This window comes from Aquila chrysaetos, chromosome 13 (assembly GCF_900496995.4).
Source record: "Aquila chrysaetos chrysaetos chromosome 13, bAquChr1.4, whole genome shotgun sequence".
NCBI lineage: Eukaryota > Metazoa > Chordata > Aves > Accipitriformes > Accipitridae > Aquila > Aquila chrysaetos.
In genome coordinates, this window is record NC_044016.1 from 2833394 (window position 1) to 2858069 (window position 24676).

At 36.4% G+C, this 24676-nt stretch overlaps 1 protein-coding gene across 28 annotated transcripts in view; it reads left to right on the forward strand.

The window, feature by feature from the left end:
- The window catches only part of NRXN1 (neurexin 1), a 724516-nt gene that overhangs the window by 295353 nt on the left and 404487 nt on the right, over positions 1 to 24676 (forward strand). For 18 of the 28 annotated variants that reach the window (XM_030035075.2, XM_030035076.2, XM_030035093.2 and 15 more), the window contains 4 exons: positions 2546 to 2984; positions 12127 to 12510; positions 20187 to 20390; positions 22592 to 22618. In XM_030035075.2, the coding sequence (XP_029890935.1) occupies positions 2546 to 2984; positions 12127 to 12510; positions 20187 to 20390; positions 22592 to 22618 (1054 nt within the window). The remainder of the gene's footprint in view (positions 1 to 2545; positions 2985 to 12126; positions 12511 to 20186; positions 20391 to 22591; positions 22619 to 24676) is intronic. The other 10 variants (XM_030035082.2, XM_030035088.2, XM_030035097.2 and 7 more) reach the window with 1 other exon arrangement.

Sequence of the window (24676 nt, forward strand, 5' to 3'; positions counted from 1 at the left end):
TTGCCGCTCTTATGAAAGTGCTGTAGCAATTTTTCCTTCATATGTTATCTGTTAAGCTATTTAAAGAGCTGGTGATGAGTTATCGAGAAAACTATTGCCAGTATTGCTGTTTGCACTTTGTCCATCAGGTCCTTGAACTGTATTTATTAAAAATTATTGTTTCTGAGTTGGCAAATGACTTCAAAGCCTATAGAGCTGTTTTAGACATCAAGGAAAACGTAGGTCTCCTTTTGTCTGCTCAGTTTTTCTGAGATAGCTATTAACTACTAATTTTATTATTCAGTCAACCAGCTTTCGTTAATATCAGACAATTTGAATTTGTCCATAAACGAGAAATTCTCTTTGTACATTTATTTGTATTGTCCTGGTACCTACCTTTGTTCAGCAGGCAATTAAAGAATATTTTCTCCTCATGTTCTTTGTTGCCTTAATTACTTTCATTGTCAACAGCATGATTTAATTCTAATAAGAGCCCATTTGTTCCTTTTTTTATCATATCCTCTAGTCTCTGTTTAATGCTTTTCAGTCTATTCTAGAAAGGTTGCCCCCTTAACTCCTTCAAATGAGGTGGAAGCTATCCAAAATCCCTCTTGCCATAGAAAGTGACCAATGTTTCATGAGGCCAGATATCTCCAAGTAATATTGCCTGCCAGGCTACTGACTTCTTGCTGCGTTTTTCTGCCTTTTGGCTTTCTTCACTCTAAAGACAGTCACCCCAGTCCATGTGCTTATTCTCCAGTACTCTTCCAAGTTCCTTCACGTAATCTGCAGTCTCAGAGGTGTTACAGAAGTATTTGATAAATGCAAATATGGATCCTTATTCTCTAAGATTACAGGTTAGTCCGATTCTAGTCACTTCTGATGTCTTCACTTATAAGAAGGCAACACGTGTTCCCTGCCTTTTTCTGGCAGAGTATCGTTTCTGCGTCAGGAATCCACAGTAAGGTTTATTTGTTGTCTTTGGAGACACAGCTCCAGTGGGAACAGCAGTATTTGTACTGAACTCTGAAATAAAATGGAGAAATAGGCTTATTTATTAGCTTTTAGGACACGTTTTTAATGTAGTAGAATAATTCTGCCATGGCTTATGATGAAATTTGCTGGGTGGATAATGATGTAATTTGAAAGAAAACAATTCTTACAGTAAAAATTTGTCAATCTATCAATCATTTCTTTAGCATTCTGTTATCTTTAAACACCATTTTTCAATAGTAGCTACCACTTGTGGGGTATGCCATCTTAGATTATGTGTCTGCTAGTGTTTTGATTTCTAACAGTAGCACAGTTCTGCACTGCATACCCTGTCTCTTCCACTTACTGTGTGTCAGTTCATTTTGCAGAGTGGGTTTCATTTGTGTTCAAGCTAGGCTTCAGAGGAAATTAATCCAGAAGCTCTACCCTAAGTATTCAGTAAGCACTTTCCTCTGAACAGCTTCAGACTACGTTGTGTAGTTGGAACACTGGATCAGGGGCCAGACATGATCTAGTCCTGAATGGTATAGAATCTGTAGAGTAAGAAGCCTCAGCACAAAGTGCTTTGATTTGCTGAGCTGTTGCTTTTGCTCCAAATTGCTTTCTAATGTAGGCTTAACTTTAGAAAGAGAGAAGAAGGTTTTAGCTTCTGTCACCATGCATTCGTATTCAGCCCTTCAGTGGTATTTTAGCTTGAGCATGTCAATATTTTTAATTATTCAATAAATGACAAAATACTTGTGCACACTTTTGCTATTGGGAGTTTCATTTAAGCAGTCCTTGTATCCTGAACACCACAGAAATAGCAGCAATTTTAGAATATACTAATAAAGACTAGAACCCTGGGAACTGGTTATATCAGGACAGGCTTCTCTGGGCAGAGTAAATATGTGACTTGAAGCAAGAATATTTGCTCTGGAGGTCAGTTGGATTTAAAACTAATATTGCCTTTCATTTTTATCAGAAAAATCTTCAGTCATGGAAAATACATAAGTGGGTTTATTTTTTGTCCAATTGAACGGGCTCAAAGATAGTCCTGTTTTTGTCTGTTTTGAGCTGTATGATACTATTTTCCCTATTTTACAGCTTCATGAGTACCGTTGGATGCTACTATTCCTCAGCCCCAAGGACAAATTGAAAAGATGTTAAATTACAAAGTATCTGACCTTGGTACATTTTCTGTACATGAACAGAAGAGTTAAGACAGTGACAAAGGGTTTAGAGAAAGAGGAACTCTAATGCTTCTGTAACGTAGCAGAATGGCTGTGCAAAGAGGGCTTCTAAGCAATCAAGGCTACGCAAGCTAATTTGCAACTGATAGTATAAATTATGTGCAGATTCTTTCAGATTGTTTGAATTGACTCTAGGGATATTTTTAGAGCAACTTTGGTTTAATGAAAACTGTTATTAAATCATTAGTCAATGAAAATAGTTATTTAATTTTGTGTATATGTAAATTATCTTATTCATATAACATCATTATTGTCCTTTAAATAATATGCCTATTCAGGATTATATCTGTTTGCTTAAAATGGTCAAGTTCCTCTTAGTAACTTCTTTGCTTTGCTTGCAGGTTGTTTATAAAAATAACGATGTCAGGTTGGAGTTATCTCGACTTGCCAAGCAAGGAGATCCTAAAATGAAGATTCATGGGGTTGTAGCATTTAAATGCGAGAATGTTGCAACCTTAGATCCAATCACATTTGAAACACCAGAGTCCTTCATCTCTTTGCCAAAGTGGAATGCCAAGAAAACAGGCTCGATATCATTTGACTTTCGTACAACTGAGCCAAATGGCTTGATTCTTTTCAGTCATGGAAAACCAAGGCATCAAAAAGACGCCAAACACCCACAGATGGTGAAAGTTGACTTTTTTGCCATTGAGATGCTTGATGGCCACCTCTACCTGCTGTTAGACATGGGATCAGGTACTATAAAAATAAAAGCCTTGCAGAAGAAGGTAAATGATGGTGAATGGTACCATGTGGATTTTCAACGGGATGGACGGTCAGGTAAGCTTCTTTTTTTAATATTCAGTATGTTTTTTCACATTGCATCTGAGAGAATACTGGGTATGTATTATGTTGCCACCATCAGAGTTGTGCATCATCTGAAAAAAAAAAAAAAGGGAAATATAAGAAGTTATTATTGTCAGGTACCAGAATAAAGTGATTTTCAGAGTAAAATATCTTACATTAACATTTATTGGATAATCAGGTACTTAATCTTGCAAGTAAGTGTGCTGTGTACTTCAAAAACAAACAGTAATCTCTCTCTGTGCTTGCTTACACCAAATAGCTGAAGTGGGAAGTTTCAAGAAAGAATAAAAATAAAGCAAAAAAGAATTACCGAAAGTAATCTCCAACATAGAGGATAGTTGGCCCACAGAAACAACACAGAAATTCCAATCATGTCAGCAGATCTCAGCATAATTAAATGATATGCTAATGAATGGCTACCAACACGTATCAGCAGAAATGGAAATAAGTGACTTGCTGTATGCTGTCAGTATGATTCGTATTCTGTAGTAGTTTTCTTGACAAATGATCTCACTGAAAAGGGTAAAAATAAAGAATTCATAAACTCTTTCCTAATGCTGCTGAAATCTGTTACAGCATAAACTATAACTGTCCTTGTGTTTCAGCTGCATCTGATCTTGAGTATATATCTTGACTTCAGCAAATAATCAATATCCATTAATTCAAGGCCAAATCTATTCTATGGTATCTTTCCTGTAGTTCATGCCAGGATTTGGGGGCAGGGGGAAATGTACTGAGTCTCTAATTCAGTATATCAGAGAGTTTTCTGATTAATATCAGTATCCAATCTGAAGTTTATGTACACTCTGAAATTGAGTGTTGAAAAATGTAAACTCCTCTTCTTTTGGATTTTGTGGTTTTCCCCACTTTATTCCTTCTGGTGACTCCTTTTCCATGACTAGCATTTATAATTTCTTTCTGAAACTTCATACCCCCAAAAGTTATTGTTTTACGACTTACTTTTTTACTACCCACAAATCAGATTTCAGATCAAGTGAATCTTAGGTGCAGGTTTAAATTGAAGATTTCAGTCAAATCCATGCTGAAAGTCACACCAAATTCAACTGATCAGTCTGCCCTAGGATTATGAAAAAGAATGATTTGATTCCTGGGCTGTGCAGCTTCAAATTCTAATTGTAGAGGGTTTGATTTTTCTGAGTATAATGTGTCGGTTGCTTATTTACATTTCTTGAGGTTTAAAAAAAAAAAACCAAACCAACCAAACAAAAAACCCAAACAACAAAACACACAACTTCTCAAAATCCTCAGTTGTGATTGAATATCCAGCCGTTATATTATTTATACTACAATCTTCATTTCAGGCTTCCTCCTTAAGTGCTGTTTCAGTGATTCATATCGGGCAGTAAATCCTGTAATAATCATGCCTGTGGGACTCCACTGAAAGCAAAGTTTGTTCCTGCATCCAAAGTCAACACAACTATAAAGAAAATAAATAAATGCATAGCAATTGTTTACACTTGAAAATATGTTCTGCACTTTCATTGCTTCACAAAAACTGTAGCTCACAAGTGCCATTAAACAAAGTATGCCCTAAACTCCTTTAATGCTTTAAAACTGTTGATGGACATCAGCAAGAATGTAGACTAATTTTAGGAAGGAATACACACCTGGTGATCAGGACTGCGTATTATTTTTAAGTAGAATTATAAATAGTCAAATATATATGTAAAAGAAAAATTAATGCAGCTGATAAATCACCTATGATCAAGATGGATGAACTTTATTTACCCTGTCACTCTTGAAAACTGACCATAGTACCTATTTGCCCTTCTTAAAACGTTGAAATATTACCAGGAATAGTTAGTAAATATGTAGGCGTACGGAGTGACGAACTGAATTTTTAGCTGAAATCTGAACCAGACATCAAAGATTTTCTATGATTTTAATACACACAATAATACTTTACAGTAGGAGAAGTACCAATAACAGTGGCAATGCTGTTATTTTTCTTAATGAGAATATTGGCTGAGTAATATTTAGACCGTCAGATTTACCCAAGTAAAATGACTGTCTAACAATTACAATAAACAATGAACTGTACGTTCCTATTTTCTTCTGATTGGAACAGGAAGTACCAATGTGTTATGTTTAGATTATTTCTTCATGATTTATGCATGTTGGTCTATTATGCTTTTTTCCATGAATAATAAAATCCACTTTACTATTCCAGGAAGCTTTTTCATTTATTTTCTCTAGCCAAAACCAAACATACTGGAAATCATATGAGTATGAACACTTTTCACTTGCTTACCTTCAGAATTTTTGTATAAGTGAATGAATACACCTTGTATTAAAAAAATTGGGCTTTTCTGAGACTTTTTTGTTGCTGCTGACAAAACACTTCCCAACCTATCAAGTATAAAGGAAGAGATTCTCCTGTTAATAAGTAGCTCAAATAACCTGTCTTTTTTTTTTTTTTTTTTTTAAGTGAAGTTTGGTGTCCTGCCACCTTTTGCTCCTAGCGTTCAAATTCAATGCAGAGTGGTTCCCTCAGATAATAGAAAGCTGTGACATTTCTCAAGGAGCTTTGCTAATTTCCTTGACTTTTGTATTAGCTGGATCAGCAAGTCCTCGATTTATTTTTCATTCTTTGCTCTCTTCCTGACTCTCAGTCACAGGGAGCATCCACTCTAAACTACTGACTTTGCCATTGCCCGTCTGGGACTGCGGTGGGGGTGATGTCGGGAGTGAGAGCACATTTTTAAATTGTACTCATCCAGGCCCTATTCACTGGCTGATCCCCTCAGATTTGGGAGATACAAGGAAGAGGCAAGAGATACTGAAGGAACTTTTGACCTATTATTCTTATAGAAGTTTTTCACCCTAGAATCCATCCTGCTGCCTGTAAGAGCTACTCTGAATGCTTCCTTACCTAAAAAGCAGATCTTTGGTGAGAAAAAACTCCTGAGACCCTATTTCCCAGTGTTAAGTAAAGAAAGATTTCGTACCTTCTTCATTGGTCCATCTTTCTTGCTAGGTATGCAGCAGAGGAAAGGGAACACATGTTCGCCAGCAGTCTGTCTTTTTTGCAAAGTATACAGCAGAGGAGATAACCTGGTACCAACTGCTGTGTCCTGTCACCTGAGCTGAGTTCCCTTCCAGTATTCATGGTTATCCTGAATTCCTGTGAAGGACAGTAGCTTCACAGCTGCTTCACATGTTCCCTGTCTTGGCCACGGGCTGTATGTGGTGGGCGCAGTCCTCATCACAGCTATTATATTATGCTTTAGCACACAAGATCTAAAGTGTATTTAGAAAACCTTGCACTGATTTTCCACTGTTTCTTAACAAGCAAATGTGTTTCACGTGCACAAAAAGCAACTAAATAGGCCACATAAGGTAAGCATAGAGGTCAGTATAGTTGTAGTAGCTGTAGTTACAATCTTCATATTTAACTGATCAGAATTGAGAGAAGGTTTAGAAATATGTCTTAGTTTCTTATACACAGACTTGTGAAAAAGTAAATTGCTGAGATAATGAATATGATTGGAGAGGCTCATTAACTCATACCTAAGGGAAACGTTTGTCTGTTCTGCTCTTAACAGTACTGCCAACTCTGCAGTAAAAGAATTAGGGGGGAAAAAAAAACAACCAAAAAACAACACAAACCCCAACTAAAAAAAACCCAAACAACAAAACAAACCATGAAGCAACTCTAAAGGTCTTTGCTCACAGTGTTTCTTGTAATGCAGTAGAGTTAGGTTTAATAAGTGTTTTCTTAGACATAAGTATTGTTTAAAATTTTGTTAAACTGTTTACTGTATTCAAGGATAAACTTGCAAGTCTTTTGTGACTAAACCACCATTCATCCTTTGGAAATTATCATTACACAGTGAAATTGGAGAGGTAACTTACTCTTCTTGTCAACTTCCAATTGTGCATGACAGTGTAAAACAGAACGTATCAGAATGTATTCATAGGTAGGTAGCATTTAAGGGCTAAGTCGTCACTGAAATTTTGAACTAAAGTTAGAGTTTCAGCTTAAATATGATAAATTATCTCTAGAGTATGTAATTAGAGCTTAACTATAATCAGCATCTCACTGTAAGTGGTGCTTTCTTGATATCCATTACATGCATTGTTGTTGCAGGTTCTTTTTTTACATGCACACTTCTATATACTCCTTCCACCACCTTTCCAGCCTTTTAAGAACTGCCAGATTTACATGTTTCTATTTCAGCAGACATTAATAGTTTACGTATTTGAGATAATGGGGTTATATTGCATTTTAAGGAAAATTCTTCCCATGATCCTGTTACTGTTTTTCATTTATTCATGAGCTCCTGGAAAAATTGAGATGGGGTCCTTGAGAGGTCCTCTATTTTATTCCTCCAATGAAAGTAGTGACAGTGTACTTGTGTCAGTCTTGCCAGATGTTTGTTGAGTTACCTCCAGCAAGGGACACTGTACAGCCTCCCCATGTAATCATTCATAAACCGAGTATTTCTGTATACAAAACAAGCCATTTTGTCCATAATTTCCTTGTTCACAGCAGGCATAAAATACACCACGCTTTTTTCCCGTGTCATAGCTCTATACTTTTTATGATTTGAATGCTGTTATGTTAGTCTCCAGTTTTCTTCATAGACTAAGAAACCGCAGCTGCTTTCTATCCTTATATGTAATGTTCCGTAGCTATTGACCATTTTTATTGCCATCTTCTGTAGTCTCCTCAGCTGATCTGCAGCTTTCTCAGAGTTCAAGATAAACCTTACCAATGCTCAGTAAAGAGGTACAATAGGCTTCTCTATACCTCCCAATATATTTCCTATTTTGCTCATATGTATGTTGTTGTTTACTTACATTGTTGGCTCTTCCTTTGAAGAGCTGCCCGCTAAGCAGTTATCCTTTAAGTTAATAATTCTTGCTGAAAATCATGATTTCATTAGTTTTTCTCAAACTGTTCCTCCAACACATAAAGATGTTTCTGAAGGTTTAAATTTTACTTTGTTCTCGGGTGAAATGCTGTGGAATCAGAGCACCTGTAGGTCATTATAGGACCTTTAAATATATGTCCAGTTTCTGGAAATAAAAAATGCTACCTGTTTTTAGAGTCTGAAGTTAGAGCATGAATTCCCAGACTAAATAAATCATCCCGCACCTTCTTGTCTTTCAGTCTTCCCCTTTTTCTTTTTTCAGGCTGGACAAACCAAACGCTATCAGCTTTTTCCCATTTCTTTCTTTTTCTGGTAAAAATATAGACAATATTTCCTACTTTGAGTATTAAAAAACTTTGCAAGGAAGCTGCTTGTTTTCTGGCAGACATTATTGCCCCAGTGTTCCTCTTTCAAAAAAAGTATAACTGCTGCTCTGGTTATGGGTGCTGTTATGCTAGGTAACATGCAAAGATACAACTGAGATGTTACAATTTATGATTATAGTTTTCTCTTTCTGTTGAGAGGGCAATGCTCTTCTGAATCTGCTGCTTCCTCATCATATTCTGTTGTCCTTAGGTTATTTTGTAAAAAGAGATGTGTCCCATTCTTTTCCTTCTTATCCAACTTGATAATTCTGGTGTGAGAAAGGTTGATGTTATATTGGCTTTACAGGGCAAATTATTAACCTTTTACTGTGCTGGCCACATAAGACATTTGTATGCTCCGTTAGCTTCCCTTCTTCCCATTTCTCCAGAAGGTGATGTCTCTTCACATTTGTAAGTAGAAACATCCCAATAGATTGGAGCACACTGGTGATTTGACAGAACAATTCCTTTTAATCCGCCTACAATTCCCAGAGAAAGTAGGAGTGAAATTCAGCAAAGGGGGTGTGCATTACTATCCCCGGATTCTGTGGTAGCATCTGCTATTGTCGTGAGCTCCAGCTTGAGATGGTTTCAGTAGAATCTGAAAACTTTCCCTCAAGAAAGATGACAGGCTCAAAAAACAAAACAAAACCCCACCAACCCCTGCAAAACAACCAACAACACCCAAACAAACACCACCACCACCCCCCCAAGAAAAAAAACCAACAACAACCAACCCAGCCAGATGAAACAGCACACTCTACCTCTGTGTCACAGCTCTGGATGCACTGTGAATCCAAAGGCGTTTATAGACGCGTTATTTATTTTACATAGGCTTATGTTGTATGAACTTCAGTTCTGCATTTTATTTTAGGATATTTAAAAAAATATATAATTTTTTATGTATTTTGGAAGTCTTTTATTCCCCCTTATTTTTCTTGGATTTTTTTCACCTGCATTTACAAAGCAATTAGTGAGTAAAGTTTGCATTACCTATCAGAGATACATAAAAGGTAATTTGGATACCAACAGCAGTGATGGTTGTATGGCTGCCTGGACATGCTGTTAGAAGTTCAGATAGAAACTAGGATAACTTGGTAACTGATAGCGTGAAACTCTTGGTGCCCAGGCATGGGTTTTCTGCTATTAGCTAGACTAAAGCCTATTTGTATTATAGCCATAGTTCTTGTTCTAGACAGTGTGCTATGTGATATTTTGGTCAAGCTCCTACATAACTGCTGAGCCACAGTGAGTTATTAAAGCTTTGAGTCTTCTGCAGGTGCTATTTGACTTAGTGTAGCTCTCAACAAAAAGGATTAAATAAAGCTAACTTACAGTTGTTTGATTAAGGGTAATACACTATGTCAGTCAGTTGTAGTGTCATGGATATGTCCAGCAGTAAATTGGAGATAGTCCAGCTGGATAACAGGGGTTCCATGGCCTTCCAAAACATGAAAAAGATGCACACAACAGTTGTTACTTCTCATGTTTTTCTACCCATAGTCATTAGATGGTATGATTACACTAAGATTTCAGAGGGCTTCTCCCAGGGAGTATTTTATGTGGTGTCATTTCTCGGGAAGGGGGAAATGTTCATTTCTTTAAGAAGCTGTTGCTATCTATTCAAAATAATACTTAAGGTCTCTCCAGGGTAATCCTTTATGACATAGAGAAGAACATTTTCCTGCTTCAATCTATCACCTAGCTATAATTCACAGTCACCAGAGTGTAGTGGTGATCTACAGCTCCCTTTATCATTCACCTTTCTCAGCCTTCTGTGCTTGCAAAACTTCCATGTGGAACACCATGTTAATGTTACAGCTACACTGGCTGAGATTTACCTGTCTTTTCCTGTGCATTGAAAGCCATCAAGACTTAGTCAATTTATATATATATATATTTTTTTTTAATAGAAATGGAGCCCTAGATGTCTTCTAGTATCATGGATAGCTCGAAAACACAAATGTCTTTGTCCAGCAGAAAGCAGCTCTGTGCAAATGCATGAGCTTGAGGTTGCAGGCTGCAGCTGAGTTAACTTGTGTGGGTGCAAGTGCTGCCTGAACAAAGGTTTAAAGCATTTGGTCCTAAACTAGCCTGTACAGCAACAGATGGGAGCAAGCAACGATAGCAGTAAGAAATACTGTGAGCACAAGTATGACTTATATTTACAACATCTTTATTTTTTTTTTAAAGGAGAAATGATCTATTGCTTTTAAGCAGTCCTTCTTGATACCTAGGATGCTCTCAGAAACGTTAGCTATCTTGGTTTAACAGGTCATTCACAGGTGTCCTTGTTTGAGGCAGCTGGTTAATAAAATCGAACCTCAAAATGTTTATGCTTGTATGCCTAAGGCCAAATCTATAGCAAGTCTTCCATATGAGTGCCAAGTTTTGCTTCAAGAATCTGAGCAGTAATACAAATATTTAGGGTTAGCAAAATATAATAGTCTTATCAGTTTTAAACAGGTGGAGGTTTGAATGAAAAAGGATCTTGGTTAACATGCCTATTTCTTACAGTTAAGACTGGAAGTTCAATTTACATCTGTGTGATTATTCAACTGACACCTCAAAATTCTGAATTTTATTCTCATGCACCACTCCCACCACAGTGCAAGTGGTTTTGATAATCAGTGCTATCTTCTGGAATCTGTGTCATGCTGACAGTGGAAATAGTGAATCGTGTTAGTTTTATGTATAAGTGTATGATAAATACATTGTGGTAAATGTGATTCTTTAGTGTCTTGTTACCATTAATACACTTTTAATAGTGTGTCCAATGGATAACAGTGTTGCATAATGTGGCTGGTACATTTATAATAATCTGGTGACCTATATAATATTTTGATTTATATTTTGCTTGCTTTTGCATCCATATAGAATGGTAAGGAGTCACTTCTGTGAAGATCTACATGAAGATTCTTTTTTCAAGTGATTTTACTTAGTAAATAAAATTAAATTGGGTTGACATAAGTATGTTCTGTGACTCCATGTACTAAATTCGGGTTTCCGCCTATTCAAATTGTAAAAATTGGATACCTCATTGCTTTTAAAAAGTACAATAAAGAGAATCTTTAGAGTTGGTTACAGTTTCTTTGTTCAGACACTTTGTAGAAACAGAACTTTATTTTAGGGTTAATTTTGTTTGTTTACTGTTTAAACTGAAGTGGAAAATATAATTCTGATTTCCTGAGTCTCTATATACATCTTCTCTCCCTCTCTTTGTAACATGCACGCATTCTGAGGTAAGTGTCAGAGGCATTGATTTTTCCCTCTAGGAGTACGTCCCATCTTCTTAATGATTGCCTATCTGGCAGCTGATGAGAGTATTTTCCTTCTGCACTTAAAGAAAAAGGTCTTATCCAAAGCCCCCTGAAAGTGGTGAGAGTCTTTTAAAATACTGTGTGTTTGGATCCAAACCAAAGACACAGATTTGCCTCCCAGGTTGCAACCTATCAATGCAACCTCAGCCTTAATGCTCTGAAGCACATATCAGTTAGCCAAGAGATTTTGTTGTTGTTGTTGCACAAGCAGGATATTTCTGAAAAGAACTCTGAAATGCATTCCCCCTACCCCTACAAGACTGGTAAGGTGATTTTGACTTTTTTTTTATATTGTGACCATGCAGTATTGTGCATAAAAGTTCTTACGCTTCCTGACAGTATTTGTACTACATTGCAATTAAAATTATGAAGTGCATCTATTATTGTATAGTTGTACAAATAGAATACCTATATTTTATTTATAGATATTTGCCAGGAGCTAATGTGGCATGTAGATTAATGAGTAAAACAGCAGTACCAAAATCTTTGAAATGTCTTGAAAATCATGCATTTTATTGTCTTTTCTTTTCAGGGACCATATCTGTGAACACATTACGTACACCATATACTGCACCAGGGGAAAGTGAAATCCTTGACTTGGATGATGACTTGTATCTTGGAGGCTTACCAGAAAATAAAGCAGGCCTCGTCTTCCCAACAGAGGTGTGGACAGCACTTCTCAATTATGGATACGTCGGCTGCATTAGAGATTTATTTATTGATGGTCAAAGCAAAGATATTCGACAGATGGCTGAAATTCAAAGTACAGCTGGAGTAAAACCCTCATGCTCAAGAGAAACTGCAAAACCTTGCCTTAGCAACCCCTGTAAAAACAATGGTGTGTGCAGGGATGGGTGGAACAGATATGTTTGTGATTGCTCTGGTACAGGGTACCTTGGCAGATCGTGCGAAAGAGGTAGGTTCCATGAGATGGCTGCATTTCTATTTTATAGAATCCTGCACAATGATTAAAAATGGTAAAATATCATTAACTGTTTTGAGGCAGAAAAAGCATCCTTGATTTCACTTGATGTGAGATGGAGCCCTGCTCTTGACTGAAAGAAGTGACTCTAGAGGAAAGATCTTAGGGGAGTTTCGAAGATGCATGAAGAAGTATTAGTTGACTATGACAAAGAGTCAGTACTGCTAAATGTCTCTTAAAAAATAACTCCTTTTGTGTCTCATCATATGTCGCTGATTTCTGAAAAGCTTTGTGAAACTAATTTCAATTATTATTCCATTACTAAATGATCACATTCCAATTCCAAACTGAGGTCTTGTTCTCTGCCTGTTTATTTCAATACCGCTGTGTAATTAAATTTACTTTTGAGTTCCACAATATCACTTAAATCCATGGCCAGAACTTCAGCCATGAGTCAAAGCAAAAGAATCGGTGTAGAAATCTATATTTCTTTCTTAACTTTTTTTTTTTAAAGATCCTAGTACCCAAGGAAACAGTTTCTACTTATCTTAAATCACTAAGTATTCCTCTTGCCTAGAAAAGGTAATTGTAAAGTTGACAAACGCCATTTATTCAATTGAAAAGGTGGATAGTGGCAAGGAAGACAGATGTTGAGGTTAGTTTATAGGAAGAAAACTCTGTAATTTATTTAAAATTACAGAGTAAGCTAATAAAAGATTTTAATGTAAGTAGGAAAATAATTTAAAAGCTTAGTTAATATTTTAGGTGTTTATTCTCCTTGGAATAGGATATGTTTCAATGCCAGAAGCTGTATTTTTTGTCTCACGATGGACACAGGACGGTTTCTCTTCAAGCCAAAATCTAAACTGAAAGTTTATTGGCTGGGAATGTAAATCCTTTCCATCTAGTTTGATTCATTTTTCTAGTTAGTAAGATAAAACAAAAGTGTATTCTTTAAAAATAAAAACCCGATTAATGTTTTTTTAGGTTGTATGTGAATAGACAAGTGCATTTATGTAGAATTAATACCATCATATTATTAGCGTTTGCAAGTAGATTCTCAGTTTCTTCTGTTTTTCTGTCTTATTATTTGGATATATATGCCTTTGGCTCATGGCCAGTTATTCTGAGATGTCCAGATTGCTCCGTTACTGGTGGAGCGAAGCTGGCAGAGGGCATACCCGAGCTGTCTGATGCATTACAAAAGCCTTCAGTTAAACATGTCTGGTGTACCACCCTGTGGCAAAATTCTGCTATTACATATGGCAGAAGTAAAAATAGGATTTGCATTTTTTTCAGCTTGAGAGCTAGGAAACATGTGCGTTAGAGACAAAAACATATGCAGATCTGCAAAGAACTTAAAAGCAGGCTTCATCACAGCAATTTCTTATAAATATATTTGATAGGTGGTAATATTTTATATAGAAAGCTTTGTCTTTTTGATTTCCCGTACTTTATTTTCAACTGTCTTCCAGTACAGAGCTTGATTTTCCCAGTGCATTCCCCTCATGGGATGGTGGTACTATGGTAGTGGTGTTGGCTTCTCTGCAATGGTATTTGGTTCTTGTCCAACAGAAATATATGTCGCAGTTCAGACAGTATGGGATCATTTCCTGCTCTTGCGTTTCCCTCTCCAGAGGAAACTACACTGAAAGGAGATCTCTTTCCAGTAATATTCGTATCCCAAATGGTCACGCATTAATAAGATTGTAGCTTTGGGGATTCTGAAAGCAATGTGTTGGCATCCTACCACACAAAGTCGTTATAACTACTACCTATGTGCAGTAACCGATAAACTTTTGTATTTGGTGATATAAGAAACACAATGATAATTGTTCAAACTAATTTAAATAAAGTAGGAACATGTTCATGTCAACAAACAATAGCAGTTTCACAAAGAAAAGAAAGCATTAGAATAAAATATTGGAGATTAGCCACTGGAATATTTAACTTTAATATTAAAGTGACTTAAGGTATCTTCACTAAACAAAAGCATGTAGCTACTTTTTAGTACTGTCATTTCTTTTTCATGCTATTTCCCCTAAAAGAGGAGTACTAACATCCATATGTGAATGTACTGTGTACAATACAGTATCTGAAATAATTTTGGTCAGCCTATCTATGCACAAAAAAACATGGAACACAACTTATTTCTATTTCATTTCAGTGCACTTAAAAGTAATATTTTTTTATATCCATGTGCTTTTTATCCTGTTGCAAGTATTCTTGATATTATTCTTGATTTTCAGTAAGGTTAAAACATCAGTATAATCTGTAGATTGGCTTTAGTGGATTACAGAAACTACAGCAGATGGATGGACAGATGTCATAGCAATATAATTTGGCTTCCTATCTTACTTTGATTGTGGATCACAACATGCGACTGCCTCTCAGCACAGCCTTTTGCAGGTGTATACTTTTGACTGGATGGCTAGAAACAATGCACAAGAGTAAATTCATCAAAAAGTGATAAGAAAAAGTAGGCATGCAAAGAAAGATTTATCAAAGTGACATTTCTGGGGAGAAAATATATTTAAATTAGAGTATGTGTGTGTAGACGTCCACTTAGCTTAGCTGAGTATCTGCCTATGGATAAAACAAAACCTAAAAGTTTGAATTTGTATCAGTAGCCATCAATGTACTTCAATACTCACACAATTTGTAGGAGTAAAATCATATATATCAGTGAGTGTTTTCAGGGCAGGATCTTGTTCCTCTGCTTATACTGGTAAGTAAAACAGGGTCAGAGAACAAACCTGAATACTTGATGACTGATGATCCAGATTGTTCCCATAATTCCTGGCGTGGCTCTGGACTGCATCGTCTGTAACTTTCTGGGCAAAGTTTTTTGTGTAATTTCAGAGACAGCAGACACAGAGGGTGATTTCATGCTTTAAAAATGGCTCTCTGGGCTGCAACACAGTCCCCATATTATTGCCAACACTTTGAAACTGAAAAAGCAGGAAAAAATTAGTAATTCTGTCTTTGGGACTTTAGAGGCACCGCAAGGAGTCCAGAGGAAACAAGATCCTGTTTTATTTATTAAAACGCATGCAGTAAGCATCTGTACTTACCAAGCATCCTGTTAAAAACAACACAAACTTGACTGCAAAACTTATGAGGAAAAACACTGAAATTCAAATGCATAGTCCATACTTCTTTCACTTTAATTTAAATAAGCTGTGAATTGAAGAATAACATCTATTTGAAAAATTCAGTTTCTCCCCATAAATATCTGGCTGAGTGTTTCTGAGGGTAGAAACAGGTGTAGGAAAGTTTCGGGAAGAGTAGGTGCCTCAGTCTCTTCAGCAATTTAGGTAATCCCAGCCCAAGTGAAAATTAAGGTCCTGAATCTCCTCTCGTATCGGTACTACTCTGTGCATCCTTGGTGATAGGCACAGAGCTGATTGAGGTAGTATGTGTGTGTATATATATATATGAAGAGTATCCAGCCCTGGAGATTTTAATCAGAAACAAATTGAAGAAAAAAAAAATGGAGGGGGGAGCTGAAGCCTTCAGTGGTTTTGGGGGTTTTTTTTTTGTTCCTTTGGGTGTTTTGTTAGGTTGGTTTTTAGCACAGAAGCAGCAAGGGGTTTTAATTGTCAGGTTTATAAAAATATTGAAGATAGAATGTAGAAAATATTTTTTATCAATCTCTGAATTATATCTTACTGTTTATTTCTTGTTAATAACTCTGCTGCATGCACTTCTTTGCTGCTACAAAAAAATTGTCAGTAATGTTTTATAACGGTTTTCTGCTATTTTTCTTTTCAATGCTATGCTTCCAACACTGAAGTGGTAGTAAAGTTATCATTCCCTGCCATGGAGACTCTGATTCTTTTAATGAATAGCATATTCTGAGCTAAGCTTATGGTCTATTAGCATTTAATCTAATAATTAAGAAGCTGAACAAGAGAAAAAAGATAGTCTGCCAACAGTTATGTGATAACAGTTAGCAGTGTAGATCTCAAAGATGGATGAGACACGTACCCCTTTGGAACTAGTTGGTCCAAAGTAAAAAAAAGTAAAAGTTAGGGGCAAAAATTAATATATACTTTTATCCAGAATGTTCTTTTGAGGGTTGCATAACTGGTGTAAGCCCCACTGCCTCTCCTTGTTCAGATTACCGTCTTACTGACCAGGCCTGGCAAATTAACAATCCATTCTGGACAGCTAAAGTAACTGCAGGTTGGAAACAATTCCATTAAACAACTGAAACAATCTCTAGGTCTAAGAAAGTCAAAGCAACACCTTCTTATTTCATCTTGAGAACTGGTTTTTCCTACTGTCTGGAAAACAAAGTTCTCTGTTAGTGTATGCCACCAAGCATAATGACAGGGTCATAAGTCATTGCCACAAAGAATTACACGAAAGACATCAGTAAGGGAAGAGGGAACTCTTTGTGCTGTCAAAGGTCTTGTACATGTACTACTAGATGCCTTCTGTCCAGCCAAGACCAACAGAACATAGACATTTACAGAGCTGAGAGCAGTGCTGAGTCAAGTGGAAGAGATGCTGAGTGGAATAGATGATTCAAATGGCAAAATCCAGCTTGCCGTCCTCAGACAGGAACACAATATTGACAAAATATTATTCAACCTTCTTAATGTAGCAATCATTTAATAATGGTTTAACAACAAAAGGTTTTCCTAACAACACTTGTACCAGCAGACTCACTTCAAGCGAGTAAAGTGAACATAGTTGTATTTTTTCTTTTAGAAATAAGTAGCGCCTCTGATCTTTGGTTACAGCTCTCAGGACAGTGCTAAATCTTCTTTGATCAAATCATTCCTGCTTCCTGCCAGTTTTGTGGTTTGGTTTTGTTGTTGTTGTTGTTTGGGTTTTTGGGTTTTTTTTGTTGTTTGGTTTTTTTTTTTTTTCTGTGATACCTTTGTATTTAGAAAGCCTGTGACTTGGAGCTCCCCATACTGAAAGGAGGTAGTTGACATGAGGGGGTTTTCTCATTGCCCTGGAGCTTTTAAGTCATTTGATCTTCTGTTCAGTCTCCTTGGTCTGTTCTTGGAACATCTGTTTCCAAAATAACTGGCACAGTATGGTTTAGGAGGATTGAGTATCTAATCACATCAGGTCTGTTCACCATGATATTAAATACTCACAGGTCATCTCTGATTAAATTAAGGCAGTTCCTTCTCTTCTTTTTCTCTAATTTTCTAAAAGAGTGAATAATTATAGGAAAGCCAGCAAACAGTACTAGTGCTGATTCTGACAACTTTCTTTTACATTATGATAAGATAATTTATTAGCAACAGACCTCTAGGGTTGTTGAATGCTGTTCATCCTATAACATCTGATTTTGCTCAGTTTATGAAAACCCTGAATACTTTTAATATGTCTTTTTAAATAGATAATATGAAATACCTTTTATTTTCTCCTACATTAGCATGTGACTTAAACTTTTATGCCGGACTTCTTTAATTACCTAAATTGTGTTTACTTGATAAGAACTTGGGAGCTTTTCATGCACAGACTAGGCAGCTAGATACAGGAATGAATTGTAATCCCCTGCTTCCCCCCCTACCCGCCCGCCCCCCCAAAAAAACAACCCCCAAAACCCAACAAAACCAAACAATCAAAAACCAAATCACCTGCCACTGAAAACTCTTTGACTTCAAATTTCTTATCAGGCTGGTGAGAATTAAGTATTTAATCTGCTTCACAGAAAAAATTTAGGTTTAGAATATATTTTTTATATATATATATATATATAAAAATGATTATTACCTGCATAGTTAGAAATCATCAAACCTATAAATGTATTCTTCTAACCTGTTATGTCTAATGACTTTCACACCATTTTTAGTAGTAGTAATTCCTTTTTTCCACCATCAAACTGTTTTCTTCAAATTTGTATTGGGGAAGTCTGGAATTATTAATGAACATACCATCCATCATTTTTGCCTCCAATATGCTCACAGAATTAGTGGAACATTTTGTCCTTCCGTGGACCATGTAGGCTGGAAGTCTTGAAGAGCTTACCTATCTTTAACAGTATACAAGATACGCAATGGAAATGGTTTTGACAAACTGTCATAAGTATTGATGCTTAAAAAAATATTCTAACAGTTTTAGTTATGATACTGATCAAACATAGTATCAGTAGTATCAGTCCTTGAAAATATTATTGTGTGTGGGACCACAATGCACCTTTGCTGTAGATAAGTGTCTCTCTTATACTGCAGCAAATTGAAGCATAGAGCAGGTTCCTGTAGGTGTTCTCTGCTGTCGTCTCTTTCTGCTTGTTGCTCATTTGGCCTGTTATTGGGTAGGTAACTGGTATTTTTTTCAGTGAGTTGAGGAGCCCTCAGGATTGTATCTTTTTCTAAGAAAGATTCTGTAGCAACCTGTTTAGACCTCATCATCTAACGCTTCAATTTCTAAGACTGAGAGTTTTGGGGTGGGTTAAAGAATGTTGGAGACACATGGAAGAAGTTAGAAGATCTTTACTGAATTAGCGGTAGGTAAACAAATAGATGTGCATAAAGTGGGGCACATTCAGATACTATATTTTGCCATCCAGGTAGCGGTTTTACTTATGCAGTTAGTTTTGGATGTTACTGGGGAGCCTACTGAAATTCCTGGGGGTCTGCCCACTGACTGTTGGCTTGGGGTAAAAGATGTTGCTCATTCACTGCTTCTTCCACCGCGATGTGCCACTGTCAGCGAGTCTGAGCGCCCTTTCCGAAGCCTGTGGTGGTGAACTGGCCACAATGTTTGATCGTCCTGCAAAAAAGGACTTCCTAATATGTTTCAGAAACAGATGTGTCCTTTGCTTTCTAGGAACTGTGAGCAGAAATGCAGTTTTTCTGCTACCTTTCTCGTTACCGGCCTGGAGGCTGGGAAAAGAAGACTTGCGGCTGGTTGCTCTGGGGTCTAACCAACTGTGACCGCTCTGTGCCAGAGCCTCTTGCTGGGAGGGTTTCCTGTAATGTCTGAAAGTGACAGTTACTTGCTTGTCTCAGGGGTTTTAAGATCTTACCCTCAATATGCCAAGTCCAGTCTCGATCCTTTTGTTGAGGCTGTCATAATGTTCGTACGTGCGATTTTGATTCTATCACACCGCGGTCATTGTGGTCACGAAACAATCTGCGCTCCGTCCAAACCGTGCTGGGGATATTTACCTGTTTCAGGTGGTTTTTTTGTTAACTGGATGATAATTGTAACTGTGATAGTAGCAGTACTGATAGGTTTATACATGAAGTGTCCTAAGGTAATTATCTAGGTGGATGATAGTCAGACATGACCCTTTAATAGGCTGTGAGGTTTACCTGAATATCTTTTACTGTCTTTGACCTATTTTGAGTAGCACAGGCCTAGTCTTGCAAGGATTTCTTTACATCTGATTTTGCCCATCTGCTTGAAGATGCATACATGAATAGCTGGTTCATTAAAGAGCAATTTAGTTTCTTTAAAAACCACCAAAATATGCCACTTTAAAAAAAAAAAAAAAACCACCAAACAAAAAAACCCAAAACCTAACAAAAAAAACCCCAAACCTAACTTTGCTTATGTTTCCCAGTAATAACAGTGATATGTAACATGCAATATTTGTGTCACACGGAGTGAATATACATTTATCATCTTCTCTTTGAGCAGTTTCAGTAAATACAATATAATTCTTTAATAACTGGTTTTCTCCTTTATATTTTCAGAGGCAACAATTTTAAGCTATGATGGAAGTATGTTTATGAAAATACAGCTCCCTGTTGTGATGCATACAGAGGCCGAAGATGTTTCTTTACGGTTCAGGTCTCAGCGAGCTTACGGCATTTTAATGGCAACTACTTCTAGGGAATCTGCAGATACCCTTCGTTTAGAGTTGGATGCAGGACGGGTTAAACTAACGGTCAACCTAGGTAACAAACCTTTCCTCCAAGAAATTAACATTTTCTTTACATTTTTCTTTTTGCTTGCAAACATTTACGAAACGGCCTGTTTTAACATCAAAAGTAAACTGAAATGATATATAAACACATGTCAATGCAACATTTGCGTATGTACATACACACACAAATACATGCCCATTATTATACTTTATTTTGTTTTCTTTTGCATTTTTGTATTCTTTATATAGTCTTAACATAATCCATCACTATATTTTTGTACTGTTGTGTATTCTAAAAAGAGAAGACTAGTTCATCAGTGGTATTTTGGGGCTAAATTGTTATTCTTCGTTGTGGAATATTGGTCTCCCTCCACAACTTCTTCACAGCAGCAATTTCACAATTTAAATGTGGAAGCAGAAACAACGTGTATGTAGGTCAGTTCAGTTTTACCTCCACCAATTAATGTATAACATGCAAATGTATCAAAGAATTTCTAGTTTTAACACGGAAAATGTTGCAGTTAGATATTCCCACTGATGGATTTCGTGGTCTCCTTTTTTTAGGTGTCAAATCTATAGTAAATCCATCTCCTCTTTTTTAAACGATTCTGTAGTGGTATTTTTGTAGTATCGAACGATAACACAACCCTTCAATGCCCAAAGACTGCGGCCCTCAGCAAACAGCCGTGTGAACACAGGAGGCACAAGCCCTTTTACAGAAAAAAAAATTGGTTTCCTGGTTTGAAATATGATGGACAAAATGTTAGGTTATGGTTTTCTCTAGTTTAAAAAAAAAAGTAAATAAATACAGGTGCTTCTGCTGCGCTTATGAATAAGTCAGGACCTGAAAGAGAACAGAAGTATACTTAGGAAAATGCACGTTCAGTGCAGTCATTCCCATTCAGTGGAATGCTATTTTTAAAGGGAATTAAGTACCTTATTGTTTTAATTGCAGATAAAATGATTTCCAGAAAGCATGGGAAGGGGGGGGGAAAAAAAAAAAAGTAATCACCTAACCCCCCCGCTTCCTAAAAGTGCTGCTGACTGACATGCTGTCCTGGTGTTTAGGTTTCGGCAGGGCGAAGGAGGAGCGAAGGGTTTCCTTGTTTGCTCTTCTCTGCCAGTCCCCTCTAGTGCCGAGCCGGGACCCCTGAGGGCTGTGGGCCCCCCACCCAGCGCCCGGTGGCGGCGCGGAGCCCCCCCCTCCTCTGGAGCCCTTTCTGTAAAAGGGGATGTGCGGGTGCTGGTCCTTGGCTGTTTGCAACCACTTTTCTGATGCGGTTGACGACACATGACAAACTCAGCTATATGGAAACAAAATCTAGGTTTGATGGTATATATGTTCCTCAAAGGTATAAACCAGGAGTAGCTGTACAAACCAGGTAGCGTGGTGTAGAATTTTTTATTTTTTTTTTTTTAATGGTAAAAATGCAGGTAGCCTAGCAGTAGTCCTGCTACAGATCACGTCTTTCTCTTTATATACAAAACACCATCCTCTGTCAGTTTTTGCCTACTTCTACAGTTCAAGAAAGTAAATAAATCCATGTCCTAGCAATATTCTTTCTTCCTCCAACACCCCTCCTTTTTTTTTTGTCAAGCAAGGAAATAATCTGAAAATAGACAGGATTATCTAATTATCAGCGTTTATAAATATGTGATTATTTTCTCTATATTAATATAGCTTTAAATGTAGTCACTGTTCATTTCTTAAGTCTATGCATTGAGAAAATGTAAACCCACAAAACCTTATTTATAGGCCTGGGTAATGAGCTTTGTGTGTTTTAATACTTAGTTTTGGAAGATCAGCCTTTGAGGTATACTATACACAAGTCGTCCAAGATGTCTGATTGTGGCCTGGCTTGCTCTATGACCCATTGTGACGGAGCACTTTCTAATTGCATTGAGAGAAATTACCTGTTCTTTCACAGATGGGGAGAAAGTTGCAGCCTGCCTCAGTTAAGCATCTTTGACATTTAATCCTGATTTTTCACTTAGATTTGTCACCATGTAGCTTTGTTTGAAATTGGCCATTTTTACCCTATTTGTCGTTTCTATTTATAAAGATTTATCGCAGTATATCTGGGTTATAACAGTATGTAAAGACTGATGATATGGAGTGGCCATATTTGCATGTGTCTGTCCCCGGAAGGGTGGACTGTGATTTTATTGGATGTCTGCAGCTATTACCTTGAAGGATAAATTTTCATTTTTCATCTATTCTTCCCCATCTAGACTGTATCAGGATTAACTGTAATTCCAGTAAGTGCCTATTCAAACTTTTTAAAATGTTATTCCACCATTATAAAATATGCAAACTAGATGAAAAAGATTGTGGACAGCTTGCAAGCACTTGATAATTTATTAATGAAATGTGATGATTAGTTATCATTGTGTAAAAAGTCATCATATACTCTAGTGTGCATTTTTTGTCTTTCCTATAGGATATAACTTTTAACTAGAATGTTAAAAAAGGAAGTATTCTACAGGTTGTAAACATACATAGAGGAAATGGTACCTGTAGTACTGTATTATTCTAGACGGGCTACTTTACTTACAGTAGCCATAGAATTTTTGAACCAGTATTTCTGATAAGCTGTCACATATTTTGCCCTGTGTCCTCCTAGTTTTCTTGACATTTTACGTCCAACTTGTGGTGAGACTGCTGGAACATAATTGTCCGTAGTACAAGCTTTTCTATTTTATAATCCTCCTAGACAATTAACTGTATTTACTGGCTGCTTATAACACAATTGGTTTTGCTAAATCTTTGTTTTATGGAAACGTAATACATTACATTTTAAGTACAATATAAGATATTATCAAGTCTGAGAATAACCATATTTCTATGATGATTTTTTACACTCTAATCATGTAAGGAACCTTAAATTGAACAATTTTTCTCTGTGATATGCATGTTTATGAAACAGAGGGAAACATTTGCCAGATGAATGGACTAAATTTTAACTTCTCTGATATTATTTGGATTAAGAGGCTATATTCTGAAAGGAGAAAAAGGACTGTGATTTTATTTTGAGTCTATGGAATTCCTGAATGGTGTCAACAAAATTATTGATAGTAAGTATGGTAGATTTGAGTTTTGGGTTGTTTTTTCTTTCCCTTCCTAACAGGTTTTGCAGGCCAGAGGACTGGCTTTAGGCAAATAGAAACAAAGCTAAACAACAAACTGCGTAGGTAGAATTTGTAGTTGTTAATAGTTTCCCAAAAGACATTAACATAATATCCCATAATAGTTTTATAGTCCATAGAGCAAAATAGGGAAGTGCGGTTATTTATAATGTGTCGTCTGCTAATAGATTTTTTTTTTTTTTTCAATGAATAACTTTACAAGACAAAAATACAGCATTTGTAATAAAAAGCAAAATTTTCTTGGGGCAGGTTTTTAATCTAAACCATACTTAAAACCAGACAGGCTTTTCAATACAGTAAAGGAAATGCTTGTAGGTACGAAGGTGTAAAGATAGCTTCCTCATATTAAATAAATAAATAAATAAAATTGTTCAGTTATCAAAACAAATGTTTCCACTTGACAAAAATGTCCGTTCTCTGTTGCCAAAATGCATAAGGTCATGAAAAATCTCAGAAACATTTTGTTGGTCTGTCACAGGACACTATTTTTTTTCCCCTGACAAAGTCCCAATTAGAAAAAGATTTCCAAGTATAAGACAAGCAGCTTTTTGAGCAGAAAAGTAATGAGTTTGCCTGCTGCTGGTAAATTCCTTTTTCCCTAGGAAAAGCAACATTGCTTTTTTTCTTAACTTCCTTAATAAAATTAGAAAACCCCTCTGAAAAAGGAATTACTAGCATAGGAAAAAAAAAAAAAAAAAAAAAAAAAGAGTAATAAAGCCAAAATACAATAGGTGTTTTGGTTTTTTAATCTATTTTTGGACAAAATGAGGTGTCCTAAAAATAAATTAAAAGAATTTCTAGTTTCTATTCTTAAGCAAGTTTTGGATCAAAAGAGAATGTGCAAATACAAAGTAATAAGCCTCCAATTAGAGGACTGTAAACAGGAGAAATATATGTACTGAATTGAATTAGCAGTTACAAATTCTTGGTCTCGTACAGAAGCAGCATAACCTCTGTACAAAATATCCTTGGTATCAAATACTCGTAAGTTATTTTTCTTTACAGTTTGTTTGTAGCCTTTTTGTTATTAGAAATGAACTTTCATGATTAGTTCCACCTCCCTTTGGTGTTTGTGTACTGAACAGGTTTTTGTGAGCTTTCGGTACGGTAAGTACTACAATGCTTTCTTACCAGCACTCGCTGTAGATTTTCAACAAGCAGATAATGTTT